At 39.4% G+C, this 16,376-nt stretch overlaps 1 protein-coding gene across 1 annotated transcript in view; it reads right to left on the reverse strand.

Annotated features, from left to right (window-relative positions):
* The window catches only part of FTCDNL1 (formiminotransferase cyclodeaminase N-terminal like), a 32,018-nt gene that overhangs the window by 15,470 nt on the left and 172 nt on the right, over positions 1-16,376 (reverse strand). The window contains 2 exon segments of the mRNA XM_030323757.1: positions 13,406-13,432; positions 13,435-13,508. Coding sequence (XP_030179617.1) covers positions 13,406-13,432; positions 13,435-13,508 — 101 coding nt within the window.

Below are 16,376 nucleotides of genomic sequence, written 5' to 3' on the forward strand. Positions count from 1 at the left end.
GGAGTGTTCAGGAGACCAGAGGTGGGGGTGATGGTCAGAGGTGAATTTTAATCTCATGTGGAAAGCTTGAAATTTTGAAAAAGAGAATTAATAAAAAGTCCTAGGCAAGGTCTAATAAAGAGTTATGAGGATCCTTCATAATGCTACTGTCTTGATGTAAAAACATGAGGTTCTTAATATTTCTAGGTCTGTTTTCAATTACAGAATGAAAAAATTCACCTATCCTCTATCTTTATTATAAAAATAGGAATCGCATGCCCCCAAACTCTTTATGTATCATATATTTTCATGAAGAAATAGGCATCCAGGAAAATACATAGTATACTAATAGTTTGGGGATACATTTTTTATGTATTTTCATATCCTTGTATATGACATACTTTCATAGAGATATATATACAAAAGCTTGTTATTCCTGTGTAGGGCATATGCTGATATAATTACCACTTGTGTAGGCATGATATCGTTCATTTAAAGAATTATACTTTCCTGAGCGACCCAGCATATGTAATTTATGCTGTATTCAGTAATACCATGTTTTAATCTGTCCTATGGTGTTCCCTAATTGTTTCAGGTACAGATACCATTGCCCCATCTTTCTTAGGAGAAAGTACTCCATTACACTCCTCTGATAGTCACAATACCATTAACTATGGTAAATGGAAAGATAACAGGCACTCCAGTACCGTCTGGATGTTCACAAATACTTCTTCATATATCTTCATAGTATTTCTCTGAAATAGGCACTGCATATTATTTTGCAAAGAAGAACCAACAGGGAGAAGCTGTCCACTATAGATCTTAGAATTTTAGAGCTGAAAGCACTTTAGAGATCTCCTGCTCAAGAGGTTTTCAAACATCTTGTCTTGCAATCCTTTTACTCAAAAGACACCTTAGTTGGAATCTTGATAACACAAAAGGGAGAAGAGGGATCTGCTCCCTTTATGGCGGAGGGGAATAGCCTGGGCCCCAACCGCTCAGCACCCTTCTCTGCAAGGCCGCGGAGAGTTGCCACAAACAGTGACGGCTACTTAGTGGTGGGAGGCAGAGAACCAGGACCTTTACACAGGCATTATTTCTCATAATTGTCCTCACAGGAGGATAGTATTCCCCATTGTATAGATACAAAAAAAAAAAAAAAAGACTATAAAAGAGACTAAAAAATTTTCCTGATGTCAGCTGGCAAATAAGTGGCAGATCTGAAATTTGCATTCAGGTTTATTCAGCCTCAAAATCCTTATTTTGACCACTTACCAGTTAGCTTGCCTCTCTAGCCACCCAATGTGATGCAACCCTTTAGTTCATGCTGATGAAAAATGCACAGGCACATAAACATGCATACATAGGTGGCATTGAATTGGGCATGTCACTTCCTATGACTCTCCCTCTTAAGTAAGGGCCTCTCCCTTTCTTTCAGGCAGCTATTGAGAAGCAGGGGATGCCCCCAAAGAAAAGTTCAGATGGGACATAGCAAAGCCTTGGGAATGGCTCTGCCAGAAGGAATCTTTCTGCTGGCTGATATATCATCACTGTGTAAATAGCCTTCAATAAACAGAAAGCCCACTCCCCACAGCAGCGAAGAGTTAATTTGGCTTTTCCACCCAACCAATGTTCCCCAAATCGTAAACAAATAGTCTGCATGAGTTAGTTTGGTTTCCTTGTATACGTCTGGCTCCCACACATCTTCCTGACCACTGGCCACCAACCACACTCAACAAGCTCTCAGTAATTACAAGCCTCGCCCTTACTTTCCACCATTTGCCCCTTAAACAGGTCAGGTTCTTCCAGTGCCCTTTCCAGTCTCCCTGCTCTTCACCATCTCTCATTGGATGCCCATTTCCACAGAAACCATACCCACCTCTCTATATCTTCTTTTGGGGAAAAATGTTTCTTGCTCACTACTAACATTTCTTCTACAAGGAGAGAGTTCTGCTGGTCTTGCTTGGCTGTTAGAAGTTAAATTGTGGGGGCGCCTGGGTGGCTCAGTTGGTTAAGCGGCCGACTTCGGCTCAGGTCATGATCTCGCAGTCGTGAGTTCGAGCCCCGCGTCAGGCTCTGTGCTGACAGCTCAGAGCCTGGAGCCTGTTTCGGATTCTGTGTCTCCCTCTCTCTGACCCTCTCCCATTCATGCTCTGTCTCTCTCTGTCTCAAAAATAAATAAACGTTAAAAAAAAAAATTAAAAAAAAAAAAAGAAGTTAAATTGTGCCCTACCTCAAACTCCAAATTCATTTGTTGAAGTCATAGCCCCCAGAACCCCAGAATGTGACTTTATTTGGGAATAGGGACATTGTAGATAAAATTAGTTCAGAGGAAGTCATATACTGGAATACAGTGGAGCCCGAATCCAATATGACTGGTGTCCTCATGAAAGAGACATCTGGACATAGACAATACACAAAGAAAATGACACATAAACTTGAAGAGGGCCATCTAAAAGCCAAAATAGAATAGGTCCTTCTGTCCCGACCCTCAGAAGGAACCAACCCTACTAACGCCCAGATCTCAGACTTCTAGCCCCCAGAACTGTGAGATAAATTTTTGTTGTTTAAACCACCTAGTGTGTGGCACTTTGTTATTTTAGCCCTAGGAAATTAACATTGGCCGTGCTCCCTCCTAAATTTCATTCCCCGATGGGGAGTTTGGGAGAGAAGCTGGGTTTGCATAGGCATACCCTTCCTCCTTCTTCCTTCTGGGGAGCTGTCAGCAGGAAACACACATTCTGGCCCACTCTTCCTTGCCAAAAGCTTTCCACGGGCAGGCCTGTGCTGCCCAGTGCTGCCTGTGACTGGCTGGATGAGTCTGTCTAATTCTCTGCTTGAGTTAGCTCATCTGTCAATGTTAGTTTCATCAGTATTAAAGGTAGTATTTCCCTTTCTCATCTGCCTTTCTTTACCATTAAACTGGTTCAAAATTTGGGAAAGGAAAAACTGCACTATTTATAACAAACACCCTCCTCTCCAACCCTGACCCCAGTCCTCACCTTCTTCTAGGCAGGGAATGAGGTGGCCTCCTCCCTTCTCTTTTCTACTGCAATGGTATAAACTTTTTGTACTGGTTTTCCCAGCCTTCTCCTTTTGGTTGTCAAAAATTCAAACATGAACACTGACTGCTACTTCCTCATTCCCACTATAAAAATTCTACACCCCTCAAGGTAGCAAATAACTCAGCAGGAAACACACACGCATTAGGCTCTGGGGAAAAGAAGTGCACAACAATTAATATCTTAAGATATTATCTTACTAATTAAAGCTGGAGAATGCGTTTTTTAATATATGCAATTTTAATAGTGGAACAAATGATAATTGATCTAATTGATAACAATGTTATAACAATGTGTTGTTGTCATTACCATTACCACATGCTCTGGGTCTCCTGAAGAAGCACACCCTCACTTGATCAATGGATAGCAGGTAGAAGGGCTGTCCACATGAGGGTGTGGACAGACTTGGGTTGATGTATTTCATTTCACAGGCCCATCAATGTCTTAGCATCACTATGTCGTTTCTTTAGAATTTTCTAATTCTAGTTACCTTGATATTGGAAGTCACTGCAAATGCTAGGAAGCAGGGACTAAAAGGAAAAGAAACCCAGGAAAAGAACTGCCAAGGACAGGGGACCTGGGGTCAAAAAGTTAGCATTGGTGTCAGTCACCTGCTATAAATCCCTTATTAGGTCCACATTCTCTAAGACACCATGAACAATCACATAAAATCAATCACTGGGTACTATAAATACCCAAAATCAGAAAACCTAGAGCCCCTAAACTTTGATGACCCCCTAGGGATGTCTTTACTAGTAAGGGGTGAGTGTTAATGTCTGCCACAATGATCCATGGTTTCATCATGAGTATGCTGAGACCCTTTACCCAGGTGAACTGGTGGGAACAAGGAGGCCTTCCAATTTTTAACTATAAATCTTATAAGTGACTTATAGACTAGGAAAGAATTATGAGAAGTATACAGTCAGGTAGCAAAGATTTCATGTACTCCACCCATTCATCCAAATTAGAAGATTCTTAAAATATAGTCATTTTTGTCAATATTTCAATAAATCCTATTTGATACACATCAATAATGAAATGGGGAAGGAGGGAGAGCGAATACAATGGTGTGTTATCAAGCAAGTCAACATTGTGAGCAACTGGGGCTTGGCCTTGCTGGAATGGGCCTCAGGATTGTCCAAGTGAGGGACAAAAGCTCAGGTCCCTCCACTGGTCATGGCTTGCCCCATGGGGTGCTAACTTGCTTGGACTTCAGGTTACTGCAGAGTCAAAGTGAAAGAAAAGAGTACAGCGTTTTCAAGTATGGTTGAGTTCATCCATAATTGCCAGTCATGGAAGAACAGCTCAGTTTACCCCAGTTCTCCTATTTGGCCTTATCCTTCCTCATCAGTACCTCTGTTTTTGCATTAGTAGATATAATCCTGTTGCATTTATTAAACCTGTAGCAATATGCATTTATGAACAACCTGGTAACTCCCTTTTGCAGTTAAAATGTGCTAAAGTCACTGGAAATCAATCTTAATATTTTAAGTACTTTCCCAATGCACAACCCCTTGTTTTTTAAGTTTTCTTAGAATATGGTGCCAGTTTCCTAAAATTCTCAAACTAAATTCTATGTCCTAAAACTATGTTAACATATGCTCGTAAAATCAGCCACTGTTTTTATGCTATGGCAATGAGGGCATTGCTGATGGTGGAGAGAATTATATCAGAACCCAGCATCTAAATTGACTAATCTCAACCAAATCCAGGGCTGTTTTATAAGACAATCTCCATAGCAACTAGAGAATCAGGGTAGAAAATTCTTGAAGTGGAAAGTTGTGCCTGATTTGCCAGATCAGCCCATGTTTTGACAATCTGTAATAAGGTAATCAAAGGGTCTCAAGACTATCACACAAGTGTTGACATCGTGTGAATTTGCCATGGCACATGTCCCCCAAGTCATAAAAATACTCGAAAAAACATCTAACAAGGCTGATAATTCTAATCAAATTCATTAATGTTTTATATATATTTATAGATAAATCAAAAAAATAAAAATCAATCATGTAAGATCTATTTCTTTATTCATTTAACTTACTTAGCTAGCACATTATCTTTCCAGTCTTCTAAATAATGTCGGTTTATCTGGCATTGTACAAACATTATTTCATCTGATTAATGACATAAAACAAAAAGCAAGCTTCCATATCATTTATAAAATTCATAGCTATGGTCCAGGCTATTTTTTAATGTTTATTTATTTTTGTGAGAGAGACAGAGCATGAGTGAGGGAGGGGTAGAGAGAGAGGGAGACACAGAATCTGAAGCAGGCTCCAGGCTCTGAGCTGTCAGCACAGAGCCTGATGCGGGACTCGAGCTCACGAGCTGTGAGATCATGACCTGAGCTGAAGTCAGACGTTTAACTGACTGAGCCACCCAGATGCCCCATGATGGTCCAGACTTTTAAAGTTGAATATCATGAGCCTACATGTTAGGTAAGCCCATTGTCACCGACAAATCACTGGGAGAACTTTCCTGAGCACCTTCTGTCCTGACCCCTTCCCCACATTTTCACTCAGTCCTTCTCATGAAGGTTTATGTGTGAATGGGAAACAAGGTCATGTTTCAGAAACCCTGGCTCCCACATGTAAAAACACTGAATAAGGAAGAAATGAAAAACATACAGGAAGCACTATGACCCACAGCAACCCTTCAGAGAAAATGCTTATGAAATATGTATAAAAGAGATTGAGACTAAATATCTTCACTATCGAGTTGGACATAAGACAAAAAATACGTGTTCCCATAAACTTACCACTGATTCCAAATTAGGTGAATTAAGTGTTCTTGAATGATACAAACTAGTTAAAAATCATTGAAAAGAATTACAGAAGTAGGGGCTTCCAAGTAAAGAGGAGAGTATAGGCCCTTATCTTTTGTTTACTTTCACTTCCTCCAAAGAACCCCAGGAAAAAGATGGGAAAGGAATACTTTTTAAAAGCAATGACACTCGGACAAATGGAAGAGAAATGGAAGCGGAGGCAATTGCACTGGAACTTGGAAAACAACTACAAGAGTGACAAGGGACTTAAGAGCCCCAAGGCAACAAGAGGGACAGCAGAAAAGCAACCTGACTTATACCACAGGCACCTGGTCATGATCAGAAATGGCAGCCTTACATTGGAAAGGAAGCTAACAGCAAAGCTCAAACCAGGAAGACTGGTGGGAAGTCTGTTTAAGCAGCAGTTAGAGCAACACCCCCTCCACACAGACAGACAAGTGCCCTGCCTCCACCCTGGCAGAAGACACAAGAGGTAAAACCTAAGGCATCTGGCTGGGGAACACTGGGCACGGCTGAGGGCAAGGATGATTAAGGAAAAGAAGGGAGCTTAGAGAATAGTCACAAACTAAATGCTGACTCTACCAGCCCTCTTCTACAACTCATTTCTTAAAACATACACAGCTGTGTCTACCCTGTGGGCTGACGATTGGAAGATACTTCTCTGGGAAACTTCAACAGCTCAAGAGGAAAAGACCAAAAAACCAAAATACTAATTGAGGGGTTCCCCAAAGAAACAATCCAGCCAGATGAGTCTACAGCTGACAAACCCCACCTACATACTGAGAATATCCAGGTTAGGGGCAGAGGGTGGAAAGCAGACACAATGCAGGAAGAAGAAAATATCAAAAAGTATCCACTGATACTGTATTCATGAGATATGACCAGATGTTACTTAAAATAATAAAATAAAATAAACATTCAAAGAGTAAATAAAAGCATCTGGAAACTAATACAGAAGAAATGAAAAAAAACTTACTGAAGGCTTTGCATATAAGGTAGGGGAAATTTTCCAGAAAGTATTATAAAAATATAAAGTGATGGGCCAAAGAAAGAAAATAAATGTAGAGAACCAACACAAGAGTTCCAATATCCAAATAATGTGTCTTCCAGAAAAAAACTCGAAGAATGGAAGAAATCATCAATGGAATAATTCAGGAGAACTGTCTGGCACTGAGGAATAAGAGTTTCATGGATTCGGGGTGGCTGGGTGGTTCAGTGGGTTAAGTGTCTGATTTTGGCTCAAGTCATGATCTCACAGCTCATGAGTTCAAGCCCCGTGTCAGGCTCTGTGCTGACAGCTCAGAGCCTGGAGCCTGCTTCAGATTCTGTGTCTCCCTTTCTCTCTGCCCTTCCCCCACTCATGCATGCTCTCTCTCTCTTTCTCTCAAAAATAAATGAACATTAAATTTTTTTTTTTTTTTTTTTTTTTTTTTTTTTTAAGTTTCAGGGGTCCTTGCATGGCTCAGTCAGTTAAGTGTCTGATTTCAGCTCAGGTCTTGATCTCACAGCTCATGAGTTTGAGCTCCTTGTCAGGCTCTGTGTTAAAAGCTCAGAGTCTGGAGCCTGTTTCAGATTCTGTGTCTCCCTCTCTTTCTCTGCCCCTCCCCTGCTCACACTCTGTTTCTCTCTCTCTTAAAAAGAAACATTCAAAAAAAAAATTTAATAAATAAGTAAATAAAAAGTTTCAAGGATTCAAAGGGCCTAGCACATATCTAGCATAATAAATGAAAAGAGAGTCATACAAAGGTGCATCACAGAAATTTCAGAACACTAGGAATAAAGTGAAGATCTTACAAGCTTCCAGAGAGAAATGACAGATCACATACAAAGATCAGGAATCATAATGGCTTTAGAAGTCTCAATAGCAACATAAAAATAAGAATTCAATAATGCAATATCTTCAAAATAAAGGAATTATTATTTCTAACCTAGAATTCTACACCTAGTCAAACTACCAGTGTGAAGGTAGAATGAATGGGATTTTCAGACATGCAAAGTCTCAAAAATATACTGCTCCCACCTTTTTTAAAGAAAGCCAGTAAAAGATATGTGCAACTAAAACGAGGACATAAACTAAGGGGGACAAAAAAGAGAAAATAAGAGATTTAGGAACCAGTGTTTCCAACACAGAGAGAGGTGAAGGGAGCACCCAGGATGATAATAAAGGGAGATGCCGTAATGACAGTTATCCTCAACAAATGTAGGGTTTACGGCAACCGGTCCTGATTGGAACAGGTCAGAGAGGTATAGATGATGGTTCTTTAAGATAATAAAACTGATAGAACATTCAATACATGGAATGCTCTATCTAAATGCATGGAGAGATCCCATTATTAACAGAGAGTTTGGGGTTAAACCAGTGATCAATATATAAAAAACTAAATAAACAATCAAAAAGATAATGATCAGTTCCAGAAAAAACAACAAGTTGCATAGAAAGGGTAAAATGATAACATTCTAAGTACTTCATTATGAATAATATTTACATAGTTATAATAATGTAACCACTAAATATTTATCCAAATTTTGATATAACTATATCTAAAAGAGGGAGAATTGGGAAGAGTGTGTGTGTGTTGGGGGTCAGGGGTAGGGGTGGGGGTGAAAGGAAGCTAAATTCTCACCCTCTGTAGGGAGAATTCAATAGACAAGGCCTAAAACTGAAAAACCAAAAAGTACCAGTATGAGTTGGTATTTAGATATCTGGAGTTGAATCCTAAATGATAAAACAAAAGAGTGGAAAGTAGTTGGCTCTGGGGAGAAGGAAATTAAAGTGATATGGAAAGGGGATTATGTAGGTACTTAGAGTTTTGGGAACAAACCCTGTAAAATATTCAACTTTCAGCTGTGTATCATTTTAACAATAACAAAGAGGAAAAAGAGGAAAGGAAGGAGGAAAGAAGAGAAACAGGGAAGGACACAATGAGGAGGGGGGGAAGGGAGGAAAGAAAAAAATTTAGAGAGACAATGGAGATAAAAATGAAATATAGCCTAATAGATCAAATGTGATTTTAATTGAAAATGAAAACCAAAATCCAAAACATTTTTGAAAAAGTATAAGCTTAAAATAAATACAGACTAGATCTCTGTGTCTCCTAGCTCTCAATTTTATATCTAACTGCCAAATGGCAGCATGTAAAAAATGTATTCATGCTCTTTCCCCAAAATCCTCTTTCTTCCATCATTTGTAAGTGATGACACTTTCATGCCACCACTCTGTTCCCACCCCTCAACATCCCCCATTCTATTCTCTCCACTCTTGATTCTGTTATCACCACCTTTCCAAACTGGTCTGCCTGCCTCCTGGCCATCCCCTATCATGCAGGCAGAGTAATCTTTCTAAAATTCAAAGCCAATCATACCACTTTCTTGCTTAAAACTCTTCTGTGGTTCCCACTGCTTTTAGGATAAGGTCTGAACTCCTTAACCTTGCATATAGGACTTCATGCTCTGACCTCTAATTATCTCTGAAGCTTCATTTTTTAACATGCCCAGGAATGCCTCTACCATCCCACCTCATCTCTAAGTTCTAGCACACCATGCTGAAGTCCTTTGCAGGTCCTCAAACCCAGGATGTTCTCACCTCTGAGCCTCTGCATTGCTGTGCTCTCTATTCTAAAAGTTCTTAAACTAAAATTATATGCAAAATTATGTGTGTCTGTCCCTATGTCCATATACACAAATGCACATGCATAAAACTTGCAAATGATTTCGACATTTATAAGGCCCTGAATGCCAATTTTGGGCCTCAATTTAAGAACTCATTCCTTTGGGGCACCTGGGTGGCTCAGCCAGTTAAGCATCTGACTTTGGCTCAGGTCATGATCTCATGGTTCGTGAGTTCAAGCTCCATAGCAGGCTCTGTGCTGACAGTTCAGAGCCTGGAGCCTGCTTCTGATTCTGTGTCTCCCTCTCTCTCTCTCTCTGCCCCTCCCCGGCTCAAGTTCTGTCTCTCTCTCTCTCAAAAATAAATAAACATTAAAAAAAAAAAAAAAACTCATTCCTTAAGTTACAAGAAAGCTTACAGGTGCTATAAAAAAGTTCTGAAATACATCATTCAGAATATTTGCATATAAAGCATACATGAATCACACATGTAAATATTAACTATTTTTCATGTCACTGGAATGTTCTCCATTGCCCTTCCTCCCAAAGAACGGTAGTTAAATTATTATCTTAAAGTTGGTTTCCGGGGCGCGTGGGTGGCTCAGCTGGTTAAAGCATCTGACTTCAGCTCAGGTCATGATCTTGCAGTTTGTGAGTTCAAGCCCCACGTCGGGCTCTGTGCTGACAGGTCAGAGCCTGGAGCCTGCTTCGGATTCTGTGTCTCCCTCTCTCTCTGCCCCTCACCCACTCATGCTCTGCCTCTCCTTCAAAAATAAATAAACATTAAAAAAAAAAAAAAAGTTGGTTTCCGTGAGAAGGGGTTACCCTAGTGAAAAATGTCCCTTCACTGTTGTGAGAACAGCAAGATCCTAGAATTGAATACTTCTACCTCATAAGAATGCCTGAACATGCTATTACAACAACAACAACAAATAAAAAAAGCTTTAAAAAAATGGATGATATTAGATGAACAGCTGTGTCGAAAGGGGAATGTAAAAATAAAAACTGCATGTTGCAGCCATCAAAATAGTAACCATGTACAGTATATGACTGTTTTTAATCAGATGAAGATTGAAGCTATTACATTTCAAATCAAATGTTATAAATTACTTCAAGAATGCAGCTGAGCTCTCATTTAATTAGAAATGTCCATGTTTAAATCATGAGGTACAGTAGCTGCCAATGAAGCAAAAGGGCAAGGGAAGGGAGAAATACTGTGTCCAGACCATCCGACTGTCAACTGTCTCCTACGCGGGATGAACATCTGGGGAGGACCAGTCCTGATGTAATGGAGAACTTCATGTACTAGCTAATTTGAGATTTAATGTAATTGAACATAATTGTTTTGAAGACAATTAAAATCATTATTCAGGTCTGGACAATTCTGAACTCATCGTTTTCGTGTGAAACGTATTTCCCCCATGCTGAATTTTAACTCTTTCTTGGATAAAAAGTACAGCAAATTTTGAGCCAAGACTTCCCTGGGAAATAATCCCTAGATTGTGAGGTCACATTAAAAGGCAGCACAAGTGGTGAGGTGCTCCTCTGGAAACAAGTCTCTTTTACTAGTGCCAGTACTTGATGTAGCTCAGAGTCCAAATCTACATCCCAAATGTTAGACAATTCAGTATGAAATACATGAGGCAACATCATACAGGGATTTCTGAGGTCATACAGAGAAGAATGCAATTATCCTAAGGCGGACTTTCCCCCAAAGGTTATGAGCCTCTGCATCTCGTAATTAACCACGGTGCAGCTAGACAGTCCAGGCAAAAGGTCTTTCTTTTCTCCCAATTTGCCTAATTCAAAAACACCTCAAGTGACATAGCTCAAATTTTCCAAATTAAACTTACCCCTGGGGCTGAAATCAAGCATGTGACAGTTCAGTTCCAAAGCAAATCTTAAAGAGAGTTGTACATAGGGAAAGAAAGAAAAAAAAATCAGAGGAAAAAGGGGTAGGAGTTAACATTTAAGTGGTTTTTCAACCTCATCATTACCCCTGCTCAAGAAAATAGGACACAGATGGGCCAAACACACCATTGTTCTGCCTTGAAGAATCTAAGGAACTCATTAGAAACTACTGTTGTTTTTCCTCATGATCTATGGCAAATCTGTAAGGGACAAATGGTTGATTTGCCCCCATCCCACGGCATTTAGTGTTCCATAGTGTCATGGGGTGGAAAGTGGAGAGAGAAGTCACAAAGCCACGGTATGCACTGCAACCCATGAAAGCCTATTATTGATATAATTCTTCAAGGTCGACTCTTCCAGGGAGTTGAGGAATGATTATATTGTCACAAACTGTTCTGATTTGTTTAAAAAAAAAAATGGTTTCCAACCAGGAATGACACACTACCCTAAACTTTCTCTTACTTAGGCCACAGCTCCACACTTGTCCACTTGTACACGAGATAGAGTGTAAATGGGAATGAGGTCCACTGCTCCCAGGCAAGGTGGACCCCCTCTTGAGCCTCCATATTCACAGGCTTAAAAGCCTCCATGCTGGCAGCCAAAATGGAATTGCCTTAAAACATGAAACCGAAAACAGCAATCACTAAACTTTCAATCGCATCTAAACCAGCAGCTATGATTTTACTGTCTTACTAGTTGTTCTGGGTTTTTTGTTGTTGTTGTTGTTGTTTTCAATCTGTATAGAAGATTGTTTTTATCCAAAACAAAGAAAAATAAAAGATCAACAGTTCCCTTTGCTTTGCCTCCCAATTGTCATAAAGTTTCGTATTTCTGCCAGCTCTTTATTCCCCAAAGTAGAAGAATTATGCAATGTTCATCAGTCTTACATAACTTTGTCAGTTTTTTAATTGGTTACTTTCAATTTTTTCAATTTTACCAAATTAATCTGATAAAATTCCATGTTTTCAGAATGTTTTATGATTACGTTAAAATATACACACATACATTTTTTGAAGCATAAGTATTTGATTTTTGCTTATTCAGTAGAGTTTTTCATTGAATCATTATATCGAAGTACATATTATAAACACCTATACTATTGTTAATCTGAGTTTTCATTAGTGTAATATGACCATTTTAGCCATAGAGATAAATAACAAAGAAGCAAATTTTACATCCTATGATTAACATTCAAGATAATCAGTCCTATGCTTTCTGGAAGTTATCAGTCAGCTTTTTGCTCTCCAAACAAATACACCTTTTGAAAGAAGACACTCAGTTGAAATCAGGTTTACTTGAAAGTATTTGGAACCCTTTACTAAGCAGTATTAAGATAATACAGGCTTTTCTTTAAACAATTATGATTCTTCCAATTCAAGTTTTCCTATTAAATCTGACAACATCCCTATGAGACATGGAGCTCATTTCATTTCAACCCATGAACCAACTCAAGATTTCAGGCTCCCTGGGGCACCTGGATGGCTCAGTCAGTTAAGTGTCCAACTCTGGATCTTGGTCTCAAGATCACGTTTGTGGGTTCAGGCCCCACATCAGGCTCTGCACTGATGGCTCTGAGCCTGCTTGGGATTCTCTCTCTCCCTCTCTGCCCAACCCCCCTCCCCCGCCCCCCACTTACACATGTGCTCTCTCAAAATAAATAAACTTAAAAAAAAAAAAAGATTTCAGGCTCCCAACCCAAAACACAACTGTTTGGCATATTTCATTCTTTCATTCCATGCCAAGTTATTGGTGAAATTAAGGCTGATTTCTACACTATTACTTCACAGGTTAAAACCAGAAAAGGTTTCCTTAACCACATTTGATACAGGATCATCTTCAGTGAAAGAATATTAAACCTTGGACCCCATTGCTCATTTTACTAAAGAGAAAATTGGAAACATTTGAGATATACATGTTCAGAAGAATAATGAAATGCAGTTTTACGATAGATTCTCGGGAGTATTAGGATTTATACAGGAAATCAGTGATTAAAGAACATTCAGGTCTACCTGAATCTTATCCTTCATCAAAAGACATATACATAAAGACACCAAAATCTTACCTAACTCATTAACAGAAGCTGCTATTTAATGATTGATATGTTGAAGTCTTGATCAGAAAATGAAAATATACTGAGCACTGATACTTCAGGATACCTGTGCCCTGTAAAGAAAACAACACATACATGCTAGAATTTTTTTTCTGTGATGAATCCTTAATAATTTAGATCTTCTGGTGCAATTAAATTTAGTTTAATAGAAAAATTCTGGGGGGTGCCTGTGTGGCTCAGTCAAACTTCCAACTTCAGCCCAGGTCATGGCCTCACGGTTCGTGGGTTCAAGCTCTGCATTGGGCTCTGTGCTGACAGCTCAGAGCCTGGAGCCTGCTTGGGATTCTGTGTCTCCCTCTCTCTCTCTCTGCCCATCCCTCACTCATGCTCTCTCTCTCTCTCTCTCTCTCTCTAAAATAAATAAACATTAAAAATTGTGTTAAAAAAATAGAAAACTTCTGGTATTTGACCTTTGAAGTGACATTGGCTACTCATGAAATTCCCAGGTGGTAACGGCTACTTCTTATAGTGTTGCTATATAACCAGATTATAGTTATAACTCTATCTGGTTACTATATAACCAGACGGCTCAGCTCAGATGCTAGCCTTTGGTGTCTACACCAGACCGTGTCTTGGACTTGGACTCGCTACTGAGTTTGCCAAGGTTCTCTTAACTCAGACTAAGATGGTAGCCTCTTCTTTCAGTCGCCACATCACATCACTCTAAATTCTGCTCCTTCTCAATCTCGTCCTCTAGGCTTTGCCAATTTTTCCTTCGAAAACCCGCAAATCAAACTGTCTGGATAAAAATCTGACATTTGGTAAAACGAGGATAGGCCAATTAGTGTCTGAAACACAGGCTTCTGGGATGTATGCACCTGTCCATTAGAAACTGTTCTGTCTCCACCATCTCCTTTCAGAGGCCACCAACATCCTTCAGATGTTAACGACTTCCAGCTTTTGGTGGCTTATGACTCACTTGAATGTGTAACCTGGAGGAGAAAGCTGCTATACACTTGTATGGCAGCCGCACATTACCCCAAAGTTATTTTTAAAGTTTACAAGCCTGGTTCAGCCTCCTTAAAAGTCCCCCTTAAGCCTACAAAAGCAAATTCAAAGTGAAGGACAAAAGTTTTCAGGCAGTAATTAAACCGTTAGCTATGCTATTATACCTTTGTCGCCCTGTCCCCTGGCAGCCTAACAATTAATCTTTTCAGAGGAGAGGAAAAATAAGTTACACACAGGAACTACAGAGCTTACAGCAGCCCTACACCATTAATTTTAATAACACGAAAAGATAAACATATGTCACTCACTCATAGCCAAATGAGCATCTATAGAGCCCTGCCCTGGTATACATCTAAAATTTATAACTCAGGTTCCTTTACCTAAGACCTTTTAGGCTACTTAAATGTTTTCACATTGCTTAATCAGAAAAAATATGGACGATATAGTTTTATTCCACTCACTTAAAAATAAACGTCTTTAAAATATTTGTAAAACAACAGGTCATTTTCTTAACTAGTGCCACCTTCCCTCATTTTTAAAACTGTAAAAGAGGAAGCCAAGAACACGATTATACAACCTCTTACTTTATGTATTTTTTCAACATCCTCTAGCTCCTGGAAGAAAAGAGATAATTTTATTTTTTCATCCTAAATCTTCTTCTGAAAAGCTTTTATTCTCAGTTTCATAGGATACAATTGAATCAAATGCTAGAAGAATGAAATCCTCTCTCCTGCAATTTCTTAAGCATGTATATAGAAAAAAAATTACTGCTGGCAGTAGGAACTGTCAATGGATCTCCGCAGAAGTAAATTGTTTGGTGTTTGTAATGGAGTATAATAGCTGTAATTCCACTTGAGCTGCTGCCACTAATAAGTTGATAAAAACGGGAAGTTGAGACTCAGGCGTCCATCAGTATATGGCTTCCACAGATGTCTCTGCACGTTCACTTAATCACAGAGACAGGTAACCCAATCCCATTAGAGGTACTATGTCTGACAATGAGGGACCCAAGCTGGCTCTTCCCACAAAGACAATGGGAAAGCATAGCTGCAGACTGACTCCAGAGGGGCTTTCTTATCGGCAATTTATCAGGAATTTTCTTAGACATTTGCAGCTCCTGCAAAGTTGTAAGGTGGTAACTTAAATGTGCTCATCATCAGAAATGGGCTAGGGGAAAACACTTCCTTCTCATGAAAAATAGCCACCGAATCAAAAATGACTATCAGAAATTAAAACATACTGTCTCAAATGCTTCAGGATTGTGACTCTAATGCTCACCTGTTGCCAAAAATTTAATCTACTTAATGATTAGAAGTCTGAAAATACTGTGTGTGTTCTGTGTGTGCATGAAAGTAAAAACAAGTGGTATCTAGAACTGTGTGTCACCACATGAACATATTAACGAGAGTAAAATAAAAAGTGGTATCTCTCACAGGAAACACTGGCCCAGGGAGTAAGGAGGCTTGAGTTCCAGTCTTCTGAATTGCTGAGTGATCTTACACACATCACTTAAAGGCAATTGCCTAAGAGTTTTTATATGGAGAAAATGGAGTAGAAATAACGTTGTAATGAAAGTATGGGCTTTGCTGGCAGGAGAGCTTTGAAAAGTAGCTGGTATTTGGCAAGTTTATTTTTTATTTAACCTGTCGAATAAAAAGCATAAGGTACAATTATGCTCATTCTATTAATGATCACATAAATGGCCCATGAGGGAAACATTAAACCTTTATGTAAATATATCCTCCTCAGGAGCCTGAAATCTTGAACAATGCTCATCTCAGACACTCGCTCTCCAATGTGAATTAGTGCGCTGCTGAGCGTATGCAGGCTTTTGGAAAAGAGCACATGTGCACATCTGAGTAACCGATCTATCTCAGTATCCTGGGGTCCTGCAAAAGCTGTAACAGCCCAAGAACAAGGAGGGAAGTCTAAGAAGAAAGAAGAGTGTTCTGTAGCACTGTCTGCATTATACAAA

The sequence above is a fragment of the Lynx canadensis genome, chromosome C1, assembly GCF_007474595.2.
Source record: "Lynx canadensis isolate LIC74 chromosome C1, mLynCan4.pri.v2, whole genome shotgun sequence".
NCBI classification, from domain to species: domain Eukaryota; kingdom Metazoa; phylum Chordata; class Mammalia; order Carnivora; family Felidae; genus Lynx; species Lynx canadensis.